Source organism: Marmota marmota, unplaced genomic scaffold (assembly GCF_001458135.2).
Source record: "Marmota marmota marmota unplaced genomic scaffold, marMar, whole genome shotgun sequence".
NCBI classification, from domain to species: Eukaryota; Metazoa; Chordata; class Mammalia; order Rodentia; family Sciuridae; genus Marmota; species Marmota marmota.
In genome coordinates, this window is record NW_025999977.1 from 49,905,556 (window position 1) to 49,927,222 (window position 21,667).

At 36.2% G+C, this 21,667-nt stretch overlaps 1 protein-coding gene across 1 annotated transcript in view; it reads left to right on the top strand.

Annotated features, from left to right (window-relative positions):
- Nbas (NBAS subunit of NRZ tethering complex) overlaps window positions 1-21,667 on the top strand; it is a 351,187-nt gene that overhangs the window by 79,874 nt on the left and 249,646 nt on the right. The window contains 9 exon segments of the mRNA XM_048804961.1: window positions 2,654-2,717; window positions 4,684-4,877; window positions 5,940-6,197; window positions 7,142-7,267; window positions 10,230-10,381; window positions 11,234-11,374; window positions 11,625-11,703; window positions 15,487-15,591; window positions 15,930-16,066. Of these exon segments, the coding sequence (XP_048660918.1) occupies window positions 2,654-2,717; window positions 4,684-4,877; window positions 5,940-6,197; window positions 7,142-7,267; window positions 10,230-10,381; window positions 11,234-11,374; window positions 11,625-11,703; window positions 15,487-15,591; window positions 15,930-16,066 (1,256 nt within the window).

Sequence of the window (21,667 nt, forward strand, 5' to 3'; positions counted from 1 at the left end):
ATGAGATCAATATAGAATAAATGTTGCGTCTGGAACATGTTAGTGAATGTCATGCAGATGATAGAAATCGATAATCTCTAACTAGGAGGTGCAAGATCTGAGAAGTTGTCCTCATAACAAAGCTGGGGGAGGACAAGGTTATTTGGAAATGTAAATCTTCAACATTGCCGGAGTTGTTGAATGTAAATACAACACTGAATTTTTAATATCACAGATTTTCCATAAGATGTAGTTAAGCTACTTAATATCTGATTTTTGTGAAATATTTTTATTGGTATGACCTCCTGTGTTTAGAGATCCCTTTATTTCTGTTACTTAGGGCTAGATAATCATATTAGCAAACATTAAGTCTACCTGTGTAGGAGGTTAGGAAGATCTCAGGCCTTAAACTGACTAAAAACTTCTGACCCTGGCAGTTTCTCTTGATAGTGATCAGGCACTCCTGCCTAAGAATCTTCTCTTCTGTAGTCTCCAGTCTTATGTTTTGTGGGGTTAACACAAGTGTACATCTTAAGTTACACTTATTTTTTTTCTTTTGAATGCCAAGGATGGACTGTGCTTTGGTTATAACTGTTCTGCTAGATATTTAAGATCAAGCTGGTCAGATTGACCTTGTTCCCATCTGTTAAGAGTGAACTGAGTTTTCTCAGTTGCTCTCTAAGGGCTTCCTGGGCCTTCTCTACTGATGCTTAGTGACTGGCGAGTTGCTTGTAGAGGTCATGGATACTTTGTCAAGTCTTGAATTTCTCATGAAAGTTCCTTAGGTGCTTCTCTACCTCGCAGAGACACTTGGCAGAGATCTTGAGATGAACTTCTGCTTCATCTGCCAGACTTCATCTGTCTTCAACTGGGGCCGTGCTTCTCCCAGAGAGCCTTCCTGTTGTACAGCCAAGGAGCTCTGAGAGACTTAGCCAAGCTCTTTGCATATTCTTCTTCAATCTTTATCCTCTGTTGACAAATTCAGACATTTCTTTCTACATTTGTTTGCCTTTCAGTTGCTTTTGGAGCACCAGTTCAAACCCAGCCCTGGTGCCATTGCTTTGCGGTTTTTTCTTATCAGCCCAGAAGTAGTCACAATAGCTCCTCTCTGTTGGCTTTAGCAGTTGCTGTTCAGGCATTGTGTCTGGGTGAGGGAATATAACGCAACTTCTCTGTGCGGTCAACTGTATTTTCAAGATTATATATTTAGTCTTCATTGCCTAACGTCTGTCTTCTGGGTGGTCTCATTTGCTGGAGATGCTTCCCATTGAATTTTTAATTTGGCTTATTGATTCCTTCATTTCAAGGATTTCTTCTCGGGATCTCTTTATTGAAGTGATCTTTTGCTACCTGTATTTGCTCTTATATCATCCTTTAAGTTGCAGAGCAGTTTTACCAAGTACATTCTGAATTCCTTTTCTGACATTTCTTCTACTATACTGTCAATGGATTCTATTATTGGAGCATCTTGGTTTGTTTGGAGGCTTTATACCCTTGTTTTTTTGTTTGTCTCTTCCCATTTATTGGTGTGCATCTGAGGCAGTACAGTTTCTACCCTATAGACTTGTAGTGTCCCTGAAGGTTTCTAGTATCTTGCCTTTGAGAGGGAGACCAATATTGACAGCACAGATCTGGGTTTCAGTTTCCATAGGCTCCACCACAGTGCAGTCCCAAGATGACTCCTGGATCACAAACAATTGATAAACTCCCAATATTTTAATTTTGATGGACACAATAATTGAACATATTTACAGGGTACAGTATGATACCTTGATACATGTGTGTAATAGATAATGATCAAATTGGGGCAATTGTGATATCCATCTCAAGGATCCTGAACATTTATCATTTCTTTATGTTGGGAATCTCCAAACCCTTTTTTTTGTTCTTATAGTTGTAAACTATAGTAGACCTATTGGCAACTGTTTTCTAAGATTTAAGATTTCCAAAAAAAAAACTTTTTTTTTTTTTTTACTAGTCTTTTCCATGCTGTTGTAACTTTGGAGATGAAGTAAGGAACATTGAGCCAATAGTGTATTTGACTTAATGATATCTGAGAGATTGACATGCCATTATGTTCCCAAAGATGAGCATAATACCATGTTGCCTTGATTGTAGAATATGAATGGATTAACTGTGAAGATTGCATGATTATCTTCTTTTACTTAGTAAATTGTTAGTCACAGAAAGTTAGAATTAGTGGACAACATGGAGGTTGTCCAGTCAGGTCTTTGTGCTCTGAATACCAAGACCTGGAGAGGTTTATATGGGGCTGAATTTGAATGACCACCAAGGCTACTGTTGAGACACAACAATATTGCTGTCTTCCTCCTATTATATAGGGTGGGTGGGGTATGTGTGTGGAGTGAATTCTTATTGTATTTTGCTTTCATTTGTGTTAATTGTACATTTGTTAACTTATTGTTCTTATGCATTGTATTTCATTTATAAAACTGAGTCACAATACGTGCCTGTGCCCACGTGAACTCTAAGAAAAATTGCTTTTCCAGACTACTACGTTGAGGAAGATTTCAGTTAATTGTAACCAAGATCATAGAAAAGCATCATCTCTGTATTTGGTTATTTAAAATTTAATTCCATAACTGTTGATGATTTTCTCACAATTTTCTTACATAGTTGACTCAAGAAGTCATGTGTATATTTTCATATTTAGCCAGGCTATGATGACCTTAATCCTAACTGGAGGCTCTTTACTGAGAAGAGAAAAAAAATAAAAGGTGAGTTGTAAGAAATGATTGTTAAAACCTCAAGAGACAGCTCTTATTACATAAGGTATTCTTTAGATGGTAAAGTCTCTAGGTACTTTTGCTTCACCGTGGAAGAAACACCAGAAGTTCACAGCATTAGAACCAGGCAGTAGACTCAGTGCTCTGTTTGAGCCTCCCTAAAGGGCTGAAGCAGAGCACAGTGTCTGTGGCACAGGTCTCCTGCCAGAGCCAGCCCTGAAATGGCACACAGGTCAATGCTCAGAAGCACACATCTTTTCACATACCTCTGGAGAAGATAGCTGTAGGAGGTCTACAACTGGTAAGCTGAAGAGTAATCTTTGTGGATGGGAGGTCATTAGGATTAGGCTGGCAGGGCTTTCTTTTTAATTTTTTGATATCTCCAATTTTAAAATTTATTTTCAAAATGAGTGCATATTATAAATGGGGAATAAATCAAGATGTATTTTTAAAGAAAAGTGCTGATTGTTACTTAATTGGTAAACACAAACAAAAAAAATTGTTACCTTGAGGTTTTTCTTTTAATTTTTGGCTAAGGAATATACATATTTTTTCTTGTGGTGCTGGGAATCAAATCCAGGACTCGGCGCACATGAAACAAGTGCTCCACCACATGGCTTCCCCCCCGCACCCAGGATTTTTTCTTTCTCAAACATCTCCGAATTTTTAAGTGTCCCTTACAAAATCAGTAATAGACACACATTTTGAATCTACATTATTATAATATGCTTTTCTTCACATTTAAGAAGCATTGCAAATATTGATTAATATTGTGTCAGAATCCAGGCTTTGAATGACGTGTTTTGTTAAATCATCTGAAACACTCATTCAGAAATATACTTTTACAAATTATTATTTTTTCTCAAATAAGTTAGAATGTGATTTAAATGACCCACCCCTTCCTTCCTTCCTTCCTTTCCTGGAAAGAAGCCCTAGAAACATATTTTCTTTAAATTCTTTGTATGAATTGCCTTAGGCTTTCATTGGAAGAAAATAGTGTTAGGATTTTTTAAAATTAAAATGAGTTATTTTCGTAGTGCTAAACTTCAGTTTCAAAATCTTCTTAGTTTGTTTTTAAATTTATGGCTTGTTGTTACAGGTATTACCTTTAAACCATATCATCTTTTGTGGGACAGCTAAGGTTAAAAAGCACAATGAATCTGACAAATATCATCACATTTCTTTTGACTGCCTCTGTTGGGTGGAAATTCTTCATTGGCTTTGAATGCTTTTTCCTTTATTAAATGTTTAAGAGGAAATCGGCAGTGGAAGCTATTGTATATCTGTCATATAGTTTTAGAGGGCATACTTCTGTTCTTGTTTGTATGAAAGTGGTAGACATGCATTTTCTAAAACCTTTTAAAATCTTAGTATACAAATGCATTTTGTATTTATCTGCCTTTTAATTTATGTTGAAAATGGTGATGTATCTCTTTCCTGAGTATATGCTTAGATTTTTTTTATTTTAATATTGGTGACTGAACCCAAGAGTGCTGTCACTGAGCAGCATCTCCAGACACACACACAAATTTATAAATTTTTAAAAAAATTTTCTTATTTTGAGAAAGTCGTGCTAAGTTTCCCAGTCAGCCGTGAACTTGTGATCCTCTTGTCTCAACCTCCTGGGTAGCTGCGATTACAAGTGCATTTAGGGGCCTGTCTATATTTTTTTGGTGAAGGATTTTAATTGACTTACCTCTATATCCCTAGAGCTTTGGACTTTGACTAATTGTTGGCACTTAGATATTTGTTAAATGAATTACTATACCACTGTCTACCTCCTACCTGAGTAAAAGTTTAATGACTTCAACTTGATTATTTTTTCTGATTATTTGATACCTTTAGGGTCCACATAATATAGATAGGTTTGAATTTAAAGTTATTATAGTAAATGCATTGTACTTAAATCTGTGAATGTGGGGTTTTTTATTTGCATTCATTTTCTTCTTCCCGTTAGATAAAGAGTCCTTTTACCCACTGATAGATGTCAGTTGGTGGGCTGATAGTGCAGTGATTTTGGCTCGATGCTCTGGTGCTCTAACTGTGTCTTCAGTGAAAACCTTAAAGAATTTATTGGGCAAGTCTTGTGAATGGTTTGAGCCATCACCTCAAGTCACTGCTGCCCATGATGGGGGATTTTTAAGTTTGGAGGTAAGACTTTCCTCTTTAAGAGTAAACGTGCATTTCACCAAAAATCTAAATATTGAGCTTAATTTTTGTTGTCCCATGATCTAATCTTGTATTTAAAAACAAAATCTGAGTAGCATCAGATATGACACAATATTAAAGTTCAGTTAATAAAAAGAAATTGCATCATGATAGAAAACTTGTGGTCATTATGCCTTCAAAGCCTTTCTTCACTGAAATGAAAAATTTTTTTCTAGATTAGTTATCTTAAAATGTAGAATGGGATAAACTATCATTTAGGTATTTCCTAATGTTTAACTTGTTTCTTTGAAATGTGTTAACTTAAAATTTTTGGTTCTTTTAGTAAAACAAAACAAAAAAACAACCTTGTTTACCATGACAAAAGACTTGAAAATAGAGGCTAGCTTTTGAGAGTTACGTTTTGGTCATATAAAATTCTTATTTCAAGTCTTTTTACAGGAACAGTCTTCAGTGGCTATCATTTTAGTTCAGACTGGCAAATGTTTTTTGTTCCCAAGTTTGTTATTGAGTCTAAAGATGTTCTTTAAAGAGAATAGCTTAAAATATAAGCCAGCTCTGGTAAGCCTGAAATGAAAGTTATCTTTAATAACCAGGCTTTCAGATAGGGAACTTTGTTAAGCTCTTAGACTTTTTTTAAAAAGGGGCAGGGAGAGAGCTTATTTTTGATGAAGCAAATAGATACCTTAATGTTCATTCTCTAAATAGATGTAAAATATTGTCATCCAATTTGTCCATATAGCAAGTACAGGAATATCAAAAGTAAAAGCAATTCATTCTCAAGTTCTTTCTCTAAAATAATTAGGCATATATTTATAAGACTATTAATGATCTGTCACTAAAATAGCCTTTGGTTTTGGAGATTTGGATCTGATAATGTCCATGTATGTTTCTGCAGAAATTAATGTATATGCTTGTTGTTGGGTTCCATTTTGAATCATAATAATGAATCAAGCCAAAGTAAAGTTGAAAATTTTGTTTTTCATTAAATTCTGAAAGGTTGTTTAGTTCCTCAGTATTAATTTTGTACCCCATTTTTCAATTCAGTGTGAGATTAAACTTGCCCCCAAACGATCTCGTTTGGAGATGAGGGCTGGAGATGATGATGAGGGGGGAGAGGATTCTGACTCCGATCATGAAACATCAGCCAAGGCTCGCTACTTTGGGTACATTAAACAGGGTCTTTACTTGGTGACTGAAATGGAGCGATTTGCACCTCCACGGAAACGCCCACGAACCATTACCAAGAACTACCGTCTTGTCAGTTTGCGCTCTACAACTCCAGAGGAGCTTTATCAGAGAAAGGTGAGAATATCCTTTTTCTACCAAAGGATGAAGGAATCAAACTCCCCCGTCCTACCCAGGAAAAAAAGCAAACTTTTCAATAAAGGAAGAAATTTAAAGAAGGGGGTGTTAGATCATTGACAGTTTAGAATTATCAGTTTTATCTTAGTTTTGGGTGCTGGGGATTGAACCCATGGGCACTTTACCACTGAGCCGTTTTTATTTTGTATTTACAGACAGGGTCTCACGGAGTTGCTTAGTGCCTTCCTTAGTTGCTGAGGCTGGCCTTGAATTCTCAATCCTCCTGCCTTGCCCTCCCAAACCACTGGTATTATAGGCATGCACCACTGAGCTCGGTGCCTTTTCATTTTGAGACAGGTCCTCATTAAGTTGCTGAGACTAGCCTCAAATTTGTGATCCTACTGCCTCAGCCTCTGGAGTTGGTGGGATTACAAGTGTGCTTCTAGCTCTCCCCTTATCCCCATTTTAGTGGGATAGAAGATGATGGTACAGAGGATGGTTAACAAATAGTCACTAGTGAACCAGCCAACTACTTGGTTTTGGCCTACAAGCTAAAGATATTGAGGGAAACAAGGCAGACCACTTCCCAGCCAGGGATTTTGATGGGGAGCCCACATGACAGACCCTGCATACACACCTTGGAGTTATTTGTGCCATTTGGCAGTGCTGTGGCTGTAGCCCTGGAGCAGGAATCGGGCTGTAGTATTCTGGTCCTGGTTTTGCCATTGTTCGATTTTATAAGCAAGTGCTCTTTATCATCTTTGTTGAAAGAATACTAAATTTATCTTGTATAAATGTCAGTGAGCTTCCGGTGGCACAGTGCACAAAATGGCATGCCATGCTGTATTAGGTCAATACATTATTCTCATCCATTCTTTAATAATAGTGACCTGTGGATAGTTCTGTACTATTAACGTTCCCGCCATTTCTTTTTTTGTTAAAAGATTGAAAGCGAAGAGTATGAGGAAGCCTTGTCTCTGGCTCACACCTACGGCCTGGATACTGATCTCGTGTATCAGAGGCAGTGGAGGAAGTCAGCAGTCAACATTGCTTCAATTCAGAATTATTTGGTATGTTAAAATATTTTAGTAATGTGGTAAATTCATGTTCATGGAATATTCTTTTATAGGTTTTATTTTAGGGTACTTTATGTTGCTGACTTTTCTATAGGTGATGAAGTGTTTTTTAACCTGGAAAAATTCTCTCATCAGGATCTGTTGCCTCTGTAACTGAATTGTGATGGTAAAGATGTTTGAACAAAGACCTCATCTTTTCTTCACTGCATCAGCTACCTTTCTTCACTCACGTTAGTCAGGGTGTACTCGGGAACCACAGCAGAAGTTTCAATTAGAATTTTTGTAGTCAACAAGAGATTAACTGTAAAGGAGTAAAGAGAATTCCATGGAATACCCTTGGGCTGAAGGAACATGCCCATGGAGGGAATGCGCTTGGAAGAGAGGCCTCTTTCCCTAGGCTGGGATTTGGACAATGTTAGACAAGGATTGGTTGCAGCACACTGGATTGAAAAGTTCTCTGGGTTGTGTCGGGCTAGGGCTGGTCTCCAGTGACCCTGGTTGGCAGTTAGACCGCCAGCTTCGATATCCATCTCTATTTCCGGGGTGCCAATGAGCTAAGGTTGTTGCAGAAAATCCCTGATACTAGAAGCCTCCTGCTTAGGATGCTCCCCCAGCAGCTGCACACAGCTTAAAGTTGGTAGATAATGAGGAGGCCTTAACCTGGGACTGGCAAGGAAAAACTCCTACTCCTGTAAGGTAGACTCAGTCTGGGAATCTTTTTGTTCAGCTTCCTGGGAGATTCACTGGGAAAAAATTGGTTCATGGGAGTGCCACTGATACTCAGTGCACAGTTGTCATGGCAGGAGGAAAGGTAGAGAAGGAGGTATCTCTGTATCCCCCACCTCATCTCAGGCCTTGCTGACTACCAAGAACCAGAACATAAGTTCTTGAAACTAGAGTTTCTTCCTTTATTGTGGCCCTTTAGTACTCCTGTTGACAAAGCTTAATATACTGTGTCAAGCAGCAAATGAAAAATGCTATCACTGCACCTGCTTGGAGGGGAAGTTTGGAGTTGAGAGATAATAAATAGGTAACTGACATACCAAACTTACTAAATATTCCTTTTTTTACTTATATCCCACAACTGTATCTTTCCTTCTATAGGTTGCTCACATTAAAATTGTTATGTAGCCACAGTTAGCCTTAGCGTGGGTTGCTATAACACAAGTATCATAGACATGGGTGGTTTAAAACAAAATTCATTTATCACAGTTCTGGAGGTTGAAAGTTCACGGGAAAGTGATAGTTTAGTTCTTGGTGAGGCCCTTTTCTGATCTGTTGATGAATTCCTTCTTGCTATGTCCCTACATGGCCGAGAGCACGTGAGAGAGGAAGCAAGCTCATGCCTAGTCTCTTATGTGGGCACCAATTATATTATGAGGACCCTACTCTTATTGACCTAGTTACCCCTGAAAGACCTTTGTAAATAATCACAGGGGGATTACTGATCCATATAGTCATATGTTCAATATCTGAATTTTGAGTAATACATTCAACTCATAGCAAGCCTGTATGTTTTGCTATGAGTTGAATGTATTACTCAAAATTCAGGAAGTAGTTGAAATCCTGACATTCTTATCTGACATTTAGAAAGGAAAACCTCTTTGCCCTTAGGAAGACCCTAGGAAATGTTGGGCAAATTTAATGGTGATTGTTTTCCTTAGAAGTTTATGCACTTTGAGTTATTAAAAATAAAAACATGATCTGAAAATGTTGGGAGATGTTGATGCTTCAACCAAACAGGATCGTTAACTGTTAATACAAGTAATATCTCAGACAAGGGAGCATGAGAGCTGATGGAAAAATGAAGACAAAGTTGCTTACCATTTGCTTTAGCAAATTAGGACACCAAGCCTACCTTATCTTTTTTATGCCTTAGTCCAAGTGGACTCATGAATGCATGTACACCTACTTGCTTTTTTTTTGAAACATAAAGAACAGTTTTGGTCACTATAAAGGAGCTAAGATGATTATAAGAGAAAACAGAAGTAAATTTTTAATTGGGGACGTATTTAATTTTATTAAATAGACAGTTAAGAGTAGAAATAATATACTGGTGACCATGGGGAGGTGCAGCAGGGGCCCAAGTGTGGCTGTGGCTGTTCAGCTGATTGTCTTCCCAGAGACGAACCTTTTACTTAAGTATACATGAGATCGAACTGTAGAAGCCTGGAGAAGGTAGTGATCATGGTACGTTCAGCAGGAGTAGAAGAAAGGCCTTTGTATAGTGAAGATATTTTGTACAGGAATTTGGGAGTCTCAAAAAGAGAAAGGCATTTGTAAGAGGACAAATGGTAATGGTATGAGCAACTTGCAACAAGCATGAGGACAGTGACCCAATCTAATTCACTGTCGTGTCCTCATGTCCCATTCAGTGCCTGCATATACTAGGTGCCCAGTAACCATTTCATGGATAAATGAATTCACTACGTTTGTTGGAGATGCTATTTGAGGTAGTGAACATGAAGAAATACAGGTGGAAAGATGTGTTGATTTGGGAGGATGTTGAAACCTTGTGGTGACTCAGGCTTTTCTCTTTAGGTAGTGAAAAACTGGATTTTTGACTGTGGGGATTGCAGAGGCAGATGGTGTAAAAGAGGACTGGAGTAGGAGGGGAATGGTGTAGGAAACCCTGCTAGGAGCAGAGAACTCCTATAGTGTCCCAGATGTTGTATTTTGATGGCTTAGACTGATGTGTAGGCTGCAGATATGAAAATGGAGCTTTTTGTCTTTGAGGCTCATTAGACACAAAAGCAGTTGGAATCGCATGCTCTTTATCCAGTTGGAATCAATATTAGAGAATGAACAGTTATGAGTTTCTTGAGCAGCTAGCTACCTATGGTCCAGTTGTTAAATAACTATCACTTCACATAGAGCTTTATAGTTCTAGAAGGCAGTTGTCAGGTGCTATAAGATGCCATGCATTCTTTATCCTTGTTTTGTGTTTTCTATCTAGAGTAAAATAAAGAAGCGATCCTGGGTTCTCCATGAGTGTTTGGAGCGAGTGCCTGATAATGTGGATGCTGCAAAAGAACTGCTTCAGTATGGATTGAAAGGCACAGATCTGGAGGCTCTGCTAGCAATAGGGAAAGGAGCAGATGATGGCAGGTTGGTTACAGTAAAATCTGAATTCAAAACAAAGGTGACTTGGTGAAAACTTCTAAGCTGAGACACTGGGCCAAGTAAACTTGAAATTCTTCTATATCCAGGCAGTTGTCTTTGATCAGTGCTTTCTTATGTTAGGTCATGGCTTTTGTTCCTATGTTAAGTGTTAGCATGTAATGGCTTGATTTGAGGAAATAGCCGTTCTAGAAACATTTATTGAATGCTGGCCCTTGCTAGGCTGCGGCTTTTGGCACAAACCTAAGTTGGCTTCCTTGTCAGTTGAACAATCTTTGGAGTCTTGACTTCTCTTTCCTTACCTGTAGGATCATACCTCCTTTACAGAATTACTTTCAGTAATTAAATTATATATCTTGTGAAAGCACCTCTTGAACTTTGAAGCATCGTTCAAATGTCAGTAATAATAGTAATAAAGTTACTTGACAGGGGTCATTGCTCATCAGACATTTGGGACTTCTTTGGAGATATAAATGATGATATATCTGAAGAGGGAATAATTTAAATGATACCATTTGCTAATCATTTTAAGATCATAAATGGAAGTGAGTCAAATTATAAACTCTAGGCAGCATTTTCTACATGGGCTGTTTTTCATTAGGTGAATATAATACTACATGTTTTCCTAAACAGTTTTCATTTTGTTGAACTTAGCATTTCTGTGCATATTATTATTCTATTTTATGGATACAATGAGTGGATCACCTGCATTACAATGGCAAAAATTTAAAAAAAATTGTTTTTCTGTGGAAGTTAATAATTCAGCTAAAATAGGAAAAAATAGCTTTTAAGTTAAACAAAAAAACTTGAATCCTTTTTCAGTAATTTTTTATCTTGCAGATTTACATTACCTGGTGAAGTAGACATTGACAGTATCTCCTATGAGGATCTTTCACCACTGGATGAACAGCCTGCCAAGAATAAAAAGGAAAAAGAGCTCAAGAAGAGACAAGAACTACTTAAATTAGTGAACTTCTCAAAGTAATGATTCATTACTATTCATTCGGTAACCTCTTTAAAATAACTAATGATTTCAGTATATATTTTTTACTTGTGATAATTATTTCAACAATTTAAATGTGTCTAATATTGTTTTACCCTTGTGCTTTATTTAGTACACTGTTCCAAGAGCTTTGGGTTCAGTGGAATATTCATTTTTGTTCTATTTTAACTCCGAGAGAAATGTACTTCTATGTAAATATAAATGGCCTAATATAGTTATTCAATACAGGTTGACACTGGAACAAAAAGAACTTTGCCGTTGTAGACTGAAATTATTAACTTACTTGGATCGACTTGCAACATATGAGGTAAGGAATAATTTGTCCAATTATGTGAATTTGATCTGCCACTGATATTCTTGTCTTAAAACTGTTTATATGGGAAAAATTAATTTCTTACAGAAGCAAGTTCTCTCATAACTTGTTTTGATAAAAATTCAAGATCATGAAAGGCCAGAAGTTATTTTGTTAGGTTAGGGAATACGAAAGGTATAGCCATTTCAATGCATCTAAGTCTTGTAGATTTACAGTTCTTTTTCTTATATTTTATATTTTTATTTTATGTTAATGACACTTACGTGTTCTCAGTACCAATTCTCAGTTTTTACTGAGTTTAAATAATCTTAAGATGAGTATTATGATTTGTTGGGTCGAATTTAGTTGGTTGATCCTAATTATTAAAAATAGTATGTTTCGTATTCAAGTCTTCAGAGATGTAAGTCCAGATGGCCCCATGTTGGGGATTTCAGTAATACTCTGAACTATTAGAACAATTCAGAAACTCTTAAAGGTAAAAGTGGAAATTGGCCACATTTCAGTAAACAGATAGTTTAGATTGCTTTATTAAATGAACTTCATAGCTGAAGTTATTAAGGTTTTAAACTATATCCAACTATCGAAGTTTGGCTTCACATGGAAGTCTGACTTGCCTCCCTACTGTGTAGGCATATCAGTCATGACACTGGCACAATAGTAGGTGCTCAGTGTCATGTCTGCTAATATGGTGCCCATCCCAAGAATAACCGAAGCCTTTTTGTACTTGTGACTGTGTATAAATGGACCCAGAAGCACTTGATTCCCCCACCTTGCTAATGTAGTTAAAATGCTTTTAAACAGGACACTTAAGAGGACTAATTTTGTGGATATTACAAAACATTGGTAATGAGTATACCACTTAATGCAAACAAGTTATGAAGAATTCCTGAAAAATTTATATTTAAGTACAATTAGTTTTACTGTCAGATGGTCATACTACCCTAAAACATTGTTTTACAACATTTGAGTTCTGGAATATTTTGAGGTAATGTATTATAAGCACATTCCATACTATGGAAATCCAAGCATGTACTTTATTCATGAAACTAAGGCTAAGTATATAAACATCTTCAAAAAATATGTAAAATGTTTCACTGCATACTGTAGTGCATGCATACTTGTAATACAAGTGACTCAGTAGGCTGAGGCAGGGGGGATCATAAGTTCCAAAGCCAGACTTAGCAACTTGGAAAGATCCTGTTAGGAAAAAAAAAAAAAGGCCAGGGGTGTGACTCAGTGGGTAAGTCCCTAGGTTCAATACCGGGTTATCCCCTTGCTCCCCGCAAAAAAGTTCAGAGCTTGACTATCCAGTTAATTTTCTTTCATCATCATCATCACCATTTGTGGTGCTTGGGATTGAACCCTAAGCTTCACACCTGCTAGGCAAGTGCTCTACCGTTCAGCTACACTCCCAAGCCTCATTTGTTACTCTTCGGTTTTTGAATGGCTATTTCCCATGTGACAGTCCATTTAAAGTATTTAAGTCCGTTTTTTTTTTTTTTTTGGAAAACCTAAGCTTTTGAAATGTAGATGACTTGGAATGAATTAAAATCTTCAGGTATAATGATTAACCTGTTAGTATAAGAGATAGGCATTGCATTTTCATCATAGGACATGCTTTTTAAAAATGATAAATGGATAAAAAAATTCATTTAAATTTTACCTGTGTGCTTACTGTATGCCAGATATTGTGCTGTTTCTGGAGGTGGAGAGATGAATAAAGAACAGTTTGCTTATAGGCATTAAGTGATGATAAAGTTATGAAGAATTGATGAGGAAGCACAGTAGGGAGACCCAGTGGGCAAGGAGAAGACCTCAAGAAATACCAGCACGTTTATTGAGGACTGTCAGCTGTTGTCTCATGTACTTATTCAAGATTGTTTATCAACAGTTTTTTGAGGCAGTTTCTACTATCCTCTGAATTTTATAGAAGCTTAGAGAAGGTTATCAGTTTGCCCAAATAACTAGGAAGCAAGAACTTTTCTGTTGAGCAGGCTATGCTAATAATCAGTGTTAGATAAAGGCCTGTTGGCATGGAAGAAGATGACATGCTCTTGAGAACATTTGATAGTCAGCGTAGGATGTGGAGATTGGGGTGGCACAGAACAAAGGTGGGAAATATGGTTAGAATTGTTTACTTATCCTATTTAAGGAATCAAATTGAATTTTTCTTAGAGGTTCAGTGGGGAAGTGGAGACTGGATGTGGGCAGCTCTTTCAAGAAGTGTTATTGAGAAAAGGGCTGGGCCAGAGAAAATGGTGAAGGTGGTGGTGTTGGCTAGGTATGTGTAAGGGTCGTTTTTTTTAAAAAATTTTTTGAGAGAATTTTAAAATTATTTTTTAGTTTTCGGCAGACACAACATCTTTGTATGTGGTGCTGAGGATCGAACCCGGGCCGCACGCATGCCAGGCGAGCGCACTACCACTTGAGCCACATCCCCAGCCCCAATAAGGGTCGTTTTTGTAGTAGAAGGTAGTAGTAGTATTGGTTGCATGCTAATGGAATGCACAGTGGAAGAGTGAAAGGGAATTTATTGAGTGGAAGAAAAAGGAATACTTAGGTAATAGTGGAAGAGGAGAATGGGATTCTGAGCATCAGTGGAATTTGGAGACTGTTTTAGATATGAAAATAAATTTTTCTGCTGTAACGGAAGGAAGGAAAATTCTATTGGTATAGATGCAGGCAGATTTGCAGCTTTGGTGGGTTGGAAAATTGGGGACCTCCCATCTAATAGTCAATTAAGAAAAGCAAGGTTGTTAGCTGAGAGTAGGGGGCTGGGGAATAGAATGTCAGTCTAGAGGATCAGAAAATGTGAAAAAGTTCCTAACAGTAGGAAACTTCTTAGGGAAATGTAACAACATTGAAGAACACTGAGTATCTATTTGAGTTTAGTTGTCTTGAGTTTTATTAGTTTTCTTTTCAGCTTTTTATTACAAACTATTTCAAACATATGTCAGAACAGTACTATGAACTATGATGTATTCATTCTCAGTTTCAGCTAGTTTGCCAATCTTGTCTTTTATTTTCCACCTTTACACTCCTGCCTTTTCTTTCACTTTAAAGCAAATCACAGGAATTCTATCATTTTATCTATACTTGAGTACAAATATCTAAATCATTAGGTCTTAAAAAAATAACCACAAGGCTGCTGTTACTTCTGACAAAATTAGTAGCAATTCTCATATGATAGCAACATTGAATATGAAGTAGATAGGTACTTCATAAATGATTTTAAAAAATTAAGATGTTTTGTAAACAGTTGATTCACTTCTGTGCTGGATTTCAAGCTACATGGAGGGAAGGGAAAGTACATTGTTCAGTGAGTTACCAGTGCCTTTCACAGTACCACTAGCATATAGTAGACACTCTGAGCCTATTCATTCTGCATTTACAATTTACAATCTGCATTTAACATAGGTCACTCTTAAGAATAATTAAATCAATCTAAAGTTCTTACGTAGATGTGATGGGTGCTTATAATGTACAGCACTGTATAACTGTTGCTTATTCTTACCAGGTAGTTGGTTTTGGTTGTCCTACTGTAATTAAATTTTCACTATTTCACTTACTTCTGGATTTGAAAAAATTACTGCATTTACAAATATGGCCCTTTTCAAAACAAAGATGAGGATACAGATATAGCACTTTATTTAACAGTTGGCAGTTAAATTAATTAGTTCAGAAGCCTTATTTAGGCAGGCAGAGTTGTAAAGGTTTTTAATATTTTCTTGTCACTGTATTTAAAGGCCTATTCATAAAATCATTGTTTCCCTTCAGGAAATCCTGGGAGTGCCTCATGCATCTGGACAGAGATATGATGCTGAGTTCTTTAAGAAGTTTAGAAGCCAGAATATTGTTCTCTCAGCAAGAACTTATGCTCGGGTAATTTTTTTTTTTGGTAAATAATTGTGGCTATTACCACTGTAAATATTGAAGTTGTGCAGTTAATGTTGATGTGTGCATATACCATTACATTTTCTGTTCTGTTGTAATATGAATGTAGAAAACATAGCTACATTTAAAAAAATTTTCTTCAGAGATTTAAAAATCATTTTTGTACCATTAAATTGAGAAACATGATACAAGTTAGGAAAAATTCAGCAATATTTCAAAGAACTTTTTCAGAATTGCATAAAAAGTTAAATTTTTGAATGTCATAGAAAATCACTGCTTTATTTCCAAGATTCATGTTAGAAACTCACATCTTTCCTTTTATACAGGAAAGCAATGTCCAAGCATTAGAAATTCTATTTACTTATCATGGCTCTGACCTTCTTCCTCATCGCCTTGCAATTCTCTCCAACTTTCCAGAAACAACTTCTCCACATGAATACTCTGTTTTGCTCCCTGAAGCTTGGTATGTGACTCTATAAACCGAATTTTACCTTCTCTCTAAATAATAAAAATTTTCTGTTTCATGCTGAAGACCTTGAATTAAAAAAAAAAGTTATCTATTTAAACCTTTTTTCTGGTGATAAAAGTAAGTTCAACTTATTTTTCAATCTTGAAAATATAACAGGACCACTTGAACTCAATACAAAATTTTGAAAGTCATGGTTTAGTGCCATGTTCGCAATATGTACTGTTTAAATTAAAAACAATTTTAGGATAAAAATATAAATTTGAAATAGTTGTCTATTTTAGAAACTGAACCTGTAGTTCTAACAGTATTAGGGACCCAGGACTATCTGTATCCTGCTTTGCTCAACAACCTTGTCTCCGTTTGAAATTCCCAGAGACAAGGACAAAAATGAAATACCATGTTACTACCAGACTAATGTTCCATATTACAATTCAAGTCAGTTTATTTGATAATCGGATTTCGGCATGTGACAGACTGTAAGCCTATGTAGATATTACATTCTAGTATTATCACCTCATGTTCTTCTGGAGGCCAGCATCTTGAGATTGAAGTGAGTAGTGTACAGTTTAGTGATGTTAGCTCCCGGTCAAATGGCACAAGGGAGAAGAGAGGTGTTCAGAGCATACCTTGCTAGGTCAGTTCTGAATAGAGGTAGAAGGCAAATGGAGAGTAACAGGACATATCCATTTGTGAGGTCTTTAACGTGTAGTCAGCTGGCTCACTAGTAAATGCATGATTTATCTTTTCTGATTTTGAATTTATTTATCATTAAAATGAGTCAACAGTTCTTGTCTGGCTTACTCTTACAGCATTCTTTTTAGTAAAAGATGAATTGATACATACGAAATTTGCTTGTAAACTATAACACTCTGAAGGATTTTGATAGTTCTGATTGAAATCATTGTTATTAAGTCTAGCTACTGGAAACTTACAATATTAAGGGACGTTGTATAAGTTGGGGATCATCTGGCTTCCCTTGCTGACTTCACTAAATAATATTTTTAGGCTTGGGTGTTGATCGGCATATGCAGAGTCATTTGGCACATCTTACTTATACCTGGTCTCCAGATAATTTTGTTTTTCCTGAGGTTTATAGAGGCTTGGAACCATGTTAAAATCAACATAGGTATATCCTAGATTCTAATCTGTGCTTAAAAGTTGTAGGTCACTAGGCTGTAAGAATGTTTAAAATTACTTATTTGCATTTTTCTTACTAAAGGCAAATCTTCAGGTAAAAGTGAAGAAAAACATTGAGATACTTTGATAATTTTCAACTTTTAAATCTGTATAGTGAATCATAAGTGTATTTTCTAAATGTGTTTATAAATTAGAATGTAATTCTGTTCTCTACCTCTGCAAAATAAATAAATTTGGAGATGACTTATTTTTGCTGTAAATCTTAGGAAAAAGGGCTACTATTCCTTAATGTTTTAAAAGGTAATTTCTTTTTAGATGTAATGCACTTATTGTTACTGTTTTGTAGTGACTGCTTAAACTTATGATTTTAACCTGAAAGTTGGCTTGCAGAATAATTGCACAATGTCCAGTGCTGTATTATCTTTGAATGCCCTAGGGGTCCTTTATGTAAACTCAAGGACTAATTTAAATTACAATAAAGACTTGAGTTATATTTCAGCAGAGGGTAACTGGAAGATTAAGGTCCCCCCCTCTCCCCAACCCATACTGGGGATTGAAACCAGCGGTACTTTACCATTGAGATACATCCCCAGCCTTTTTTCTCCCCACATTTTTAATGGGTATATTATAGTTGTCCATAATGATGGGATTTGTTGTTACATATTTGTATATGCGCACAATATAATAGTATGTGGCCAGTATCACTCCCTGGTCTTCCCCCGTTCCTCCCTGCTTCCCATGCCCTGGTATTAAAGCTATTTTGCATCATTGTTTTGGGATACGAGATTTAAAAAAAAGTTTGAAGAGACTGATTGTATTAAGTTCTTGAGTTATTTGTTTTTAACTACTGAGAAACATACAGATTGTTTTGGTTAATCTTTGTTTCTCTAGAGAGTCCTTCAGTGTTTTTTTTTTTAACTAAGTGGCAAAGAACAATAGGTTTAATGGTAATATGTCTACTCTATTACAATTTAACTTACTAAATGCAAAACCATGCTTAGACTTCAGGCATAACTGCTTCTGTGTGATTTCTTATAAATTATTCTTTTCCCTATATTCTTCTAATTCTTTATAATACAAAAATTTTACATGCTTTGTTTTCATTTTCTGTCCTCCCTTTGGCTCCCCTTATAATGAACATCAACCTAATTCTAAAGACAGACCATCCTTCCTAATTTCTGGATACCCAGGGGCATGGGATGGTTCTTGGGTAGCAAGTACTTCATAGTGTTTACTGATGGGACAGGTAGGTCCTTGTGCCATTTAAGAAAGAGGCTAAAGGGTGTGCTGAGGATAATATGCCTGCTAACATGGGAGAAGTCTTATCATAAGAGGTACTTATCAAGGTTCTGCTAACCTGAAGGTGCAATTTCTGTTTAACCCACTGCCAAGTTCTTTTCTCCATTTAGAATCTTGCCCTAAGGGACATATAGATCAATAATATGTTTAGAGATTTTTTTTTTTGAGGATTCTTCTTTGGATACTTGTTATTCATTTTCTGAGTCATTTACAACTGTGAGGTCTGATGAACATAATGTTTGACACGTTGGCACACAAATGCTTTTCTACACATAACCACTCGCCATTTGCTGAGTACCTCACATGGGCCTAGCACTGTGGGAGGGATTTCAAAATGAGTAAAACACTGTTTCTAATCAGCATGAGTTATCAGGGATACTTTATAAATCAGTAGAAATTTCTTATCCACTGCCTTGAAAGGCTGTTGAATTTTCTGTGTACACGCCCTGATTGTCTTGTGGAAGTCTGCGTTACTCAGTGGTACCACTTAGGCTTCATCCCACTTTTTTCCCTTCATTCCCTCCATTTACACTTTGCAATTATAATGTGGAATTGATTTGAAGTAAGTCATTACACTTTTAAGTGTATACCTGCCCAAATTCACAGTGGTTATCAGGAAGGTGTACACAGCCCCAGCTCTCTCCACTCCCACCACTCTGGTCTCTTGCTGCTTCCTAAACATGCCACATTTGCTCCTGCCAAGGGGTTTTTGATTTGGTATGCCCTTCTCCCATATCCTCATGTCACTGGATCTCTTACTTCATTGACATTCACTTCTCAAGGCCACCTCTTCAAAAAGGCCTTCACTGACCATTTTCTCTCAGCCTTCACTTCACCATCACATTTTCCCCATATTTTATTTCTCTTCATAGCATTTACACCTAACATGTTGTAGGGTTCTTTTCTACTTTATATGATTTTCCTTGGCTTTCTTTCGCTTAAAATTTTACCCTCACTTTAAATCCTTCTCTTTGATATCTTTGTTTTCTAACGTTTATTACTAATTTGGTTTGTGTTTTGCTTATTGTCTGTTTTCCTTTCTATAATGTCTCCTTCAGTAGGATAAGCATTTTTTTGTTTCCTTCCCTAGTACTCTCAGAACAGCACCTGAAACTTTGCAGTTGTACAATAAATAGTTGTGAATGAATGAATGTAAAATCCATGAACATCTTTAGTCTCAGTGCCTGGTATGAATAACCCAGTAGGTTTTGAATGAATGAGTCACTTAAGACAAATTCAGTATACACAATGGTATACAATTCAAATTTTAGAGTTCAAGCTATATAAAAAATTTGGAAACCAGTAGTGGGTTATGTCAGCAATTGACCTGTTGTTCTGTTTGGAGATTCCATTGGCAAAACATGTACTTTGACATCTAACCAAAGTTTGATCAATTTTGATCTAAACTGTGTGGATATGATGGCTGGGAGATTTCTATGGTATGTGTTATTCTGTGTATTATAATGTCACTTTTTGTTTCTTGTGTATTTGACATTGAAATGTGACCAAGTTTTGTAAAACCTTGAATAACATTTTTCATTAGTGAAAAGGTACCAATTCTTAATCACTGTTATAAAATGTTTACACTTTATATTCTAGTTTGCCCTTTTAAAGTAAAAAAGGTGATATTTCTTTGTTAGTGCCCCCAATCATGGTAATGGAGATTATAAAAAGTGGAAAATCATATTTTTTTTGTGCTGACTGCACATTTCAGGTTAGGTTTTTGGTAGGCCCAAATCTTCATCATGTCAGATTAGGAGTCTTGTTAAGGAAGTTGGGGGCTTAAAGTGCAAGAAATAAAATCAATAAATGTGATTGAGTCAAACTAAAAAGCTTCTCAGCAAAGGAGATAATTATTGAGGTGAAGAGAGAGCCTAAAGTATGGGAGCAAATTTTTATCACAAGTGCATCAGATAGAATGTTAATCTCCAGGATATATAAAGAACTCAATAAACTTAGTACAAAAAATAATAAATGGGCTAAGGAACTGAACAGACACTTCTCAGAAGATACACAAACAACCAACAAATACGTGGACAAAGTGTTTAACATCTTCAGTGATTGGAGAAATGCAAATCAAAATTACACTAAGACTTCATCTCACACCAGAGTGGCAGTTAACAAGAACACAAGCAATAATAAGTATTGGAGAGGATGTGGGGAAAAAGGTACATTGCTGGTGGGAATTGCAGATGGGTGCAACCACTTTGGAAAGTAGTGTGGAGATTTCTTAGAAAACTTGGAATGGAACCACCATTTGATTCAGCTATCCCACTCCTTGGTCTATTCCTAAAGAACTTAAAATTGGCATACTCTAGTGACATAGCCACATCAATGTTTATAGCTTTTTAGTTTATAGTTTTTTTTTCATTTTAGCCTCCTTTCTGAGTGAAATCTTTCCAGTATGATGAATACAGTGTTTTTTTAAAAATTGTATTTATTTGTGGAAATAATGTAGCATAGTGGTAAGGGCACCTACTACCTGCCTAGAGTCATGATTTTGGGTTAGTTTCTCAACTGTACCACTGTCTTTTCATTGTAACATGGGTATGATTATAGCTTACTCCACAGTGTTATAAGAATGATTAAAGAATTAATACCAAGCACTGTTTGCAGTGGTTTATATCAAGTAAATGGTATTGAATTGTTAGCAGTTATTATAATACAGAATTTTGTATTAAAGTTTGGTCTCATATACTTACATAGTTTGTACATTTATTGTTTTAGACTTTTTATTGGAATGATTTTACATTTACAAAAGTTACTCTTTCATTCTATCTTTCCTCTCCCCATATCCCCTCCCTTCCCCTCCTGTCACTTCCCTCTACTTAATCTAAGGTAACTCTATTCTTCCCTAGTGCCCCTGCCTTATTGTGAATTAGCATCCACTTACTAGAGGAAATATTTGGCCTTTGGTTTCGTTGGATTGGCTTATTCTCCAACTCCAACCATTTACTGTATGTATACACGTGACTGTATGACCAATATGATTCTGCAACAATGTACACTCAGAAAAATAAGAAATTATATCCCATCTATATATATCAGAGTACATAAATGCATTTTACTGTCATGTATAACTAATTAAAACAAAACAATATATAAAACACATTGTTGTGGGGAAAAAAGGTACACTCTTCACCTAGGTTCCCATTCCTT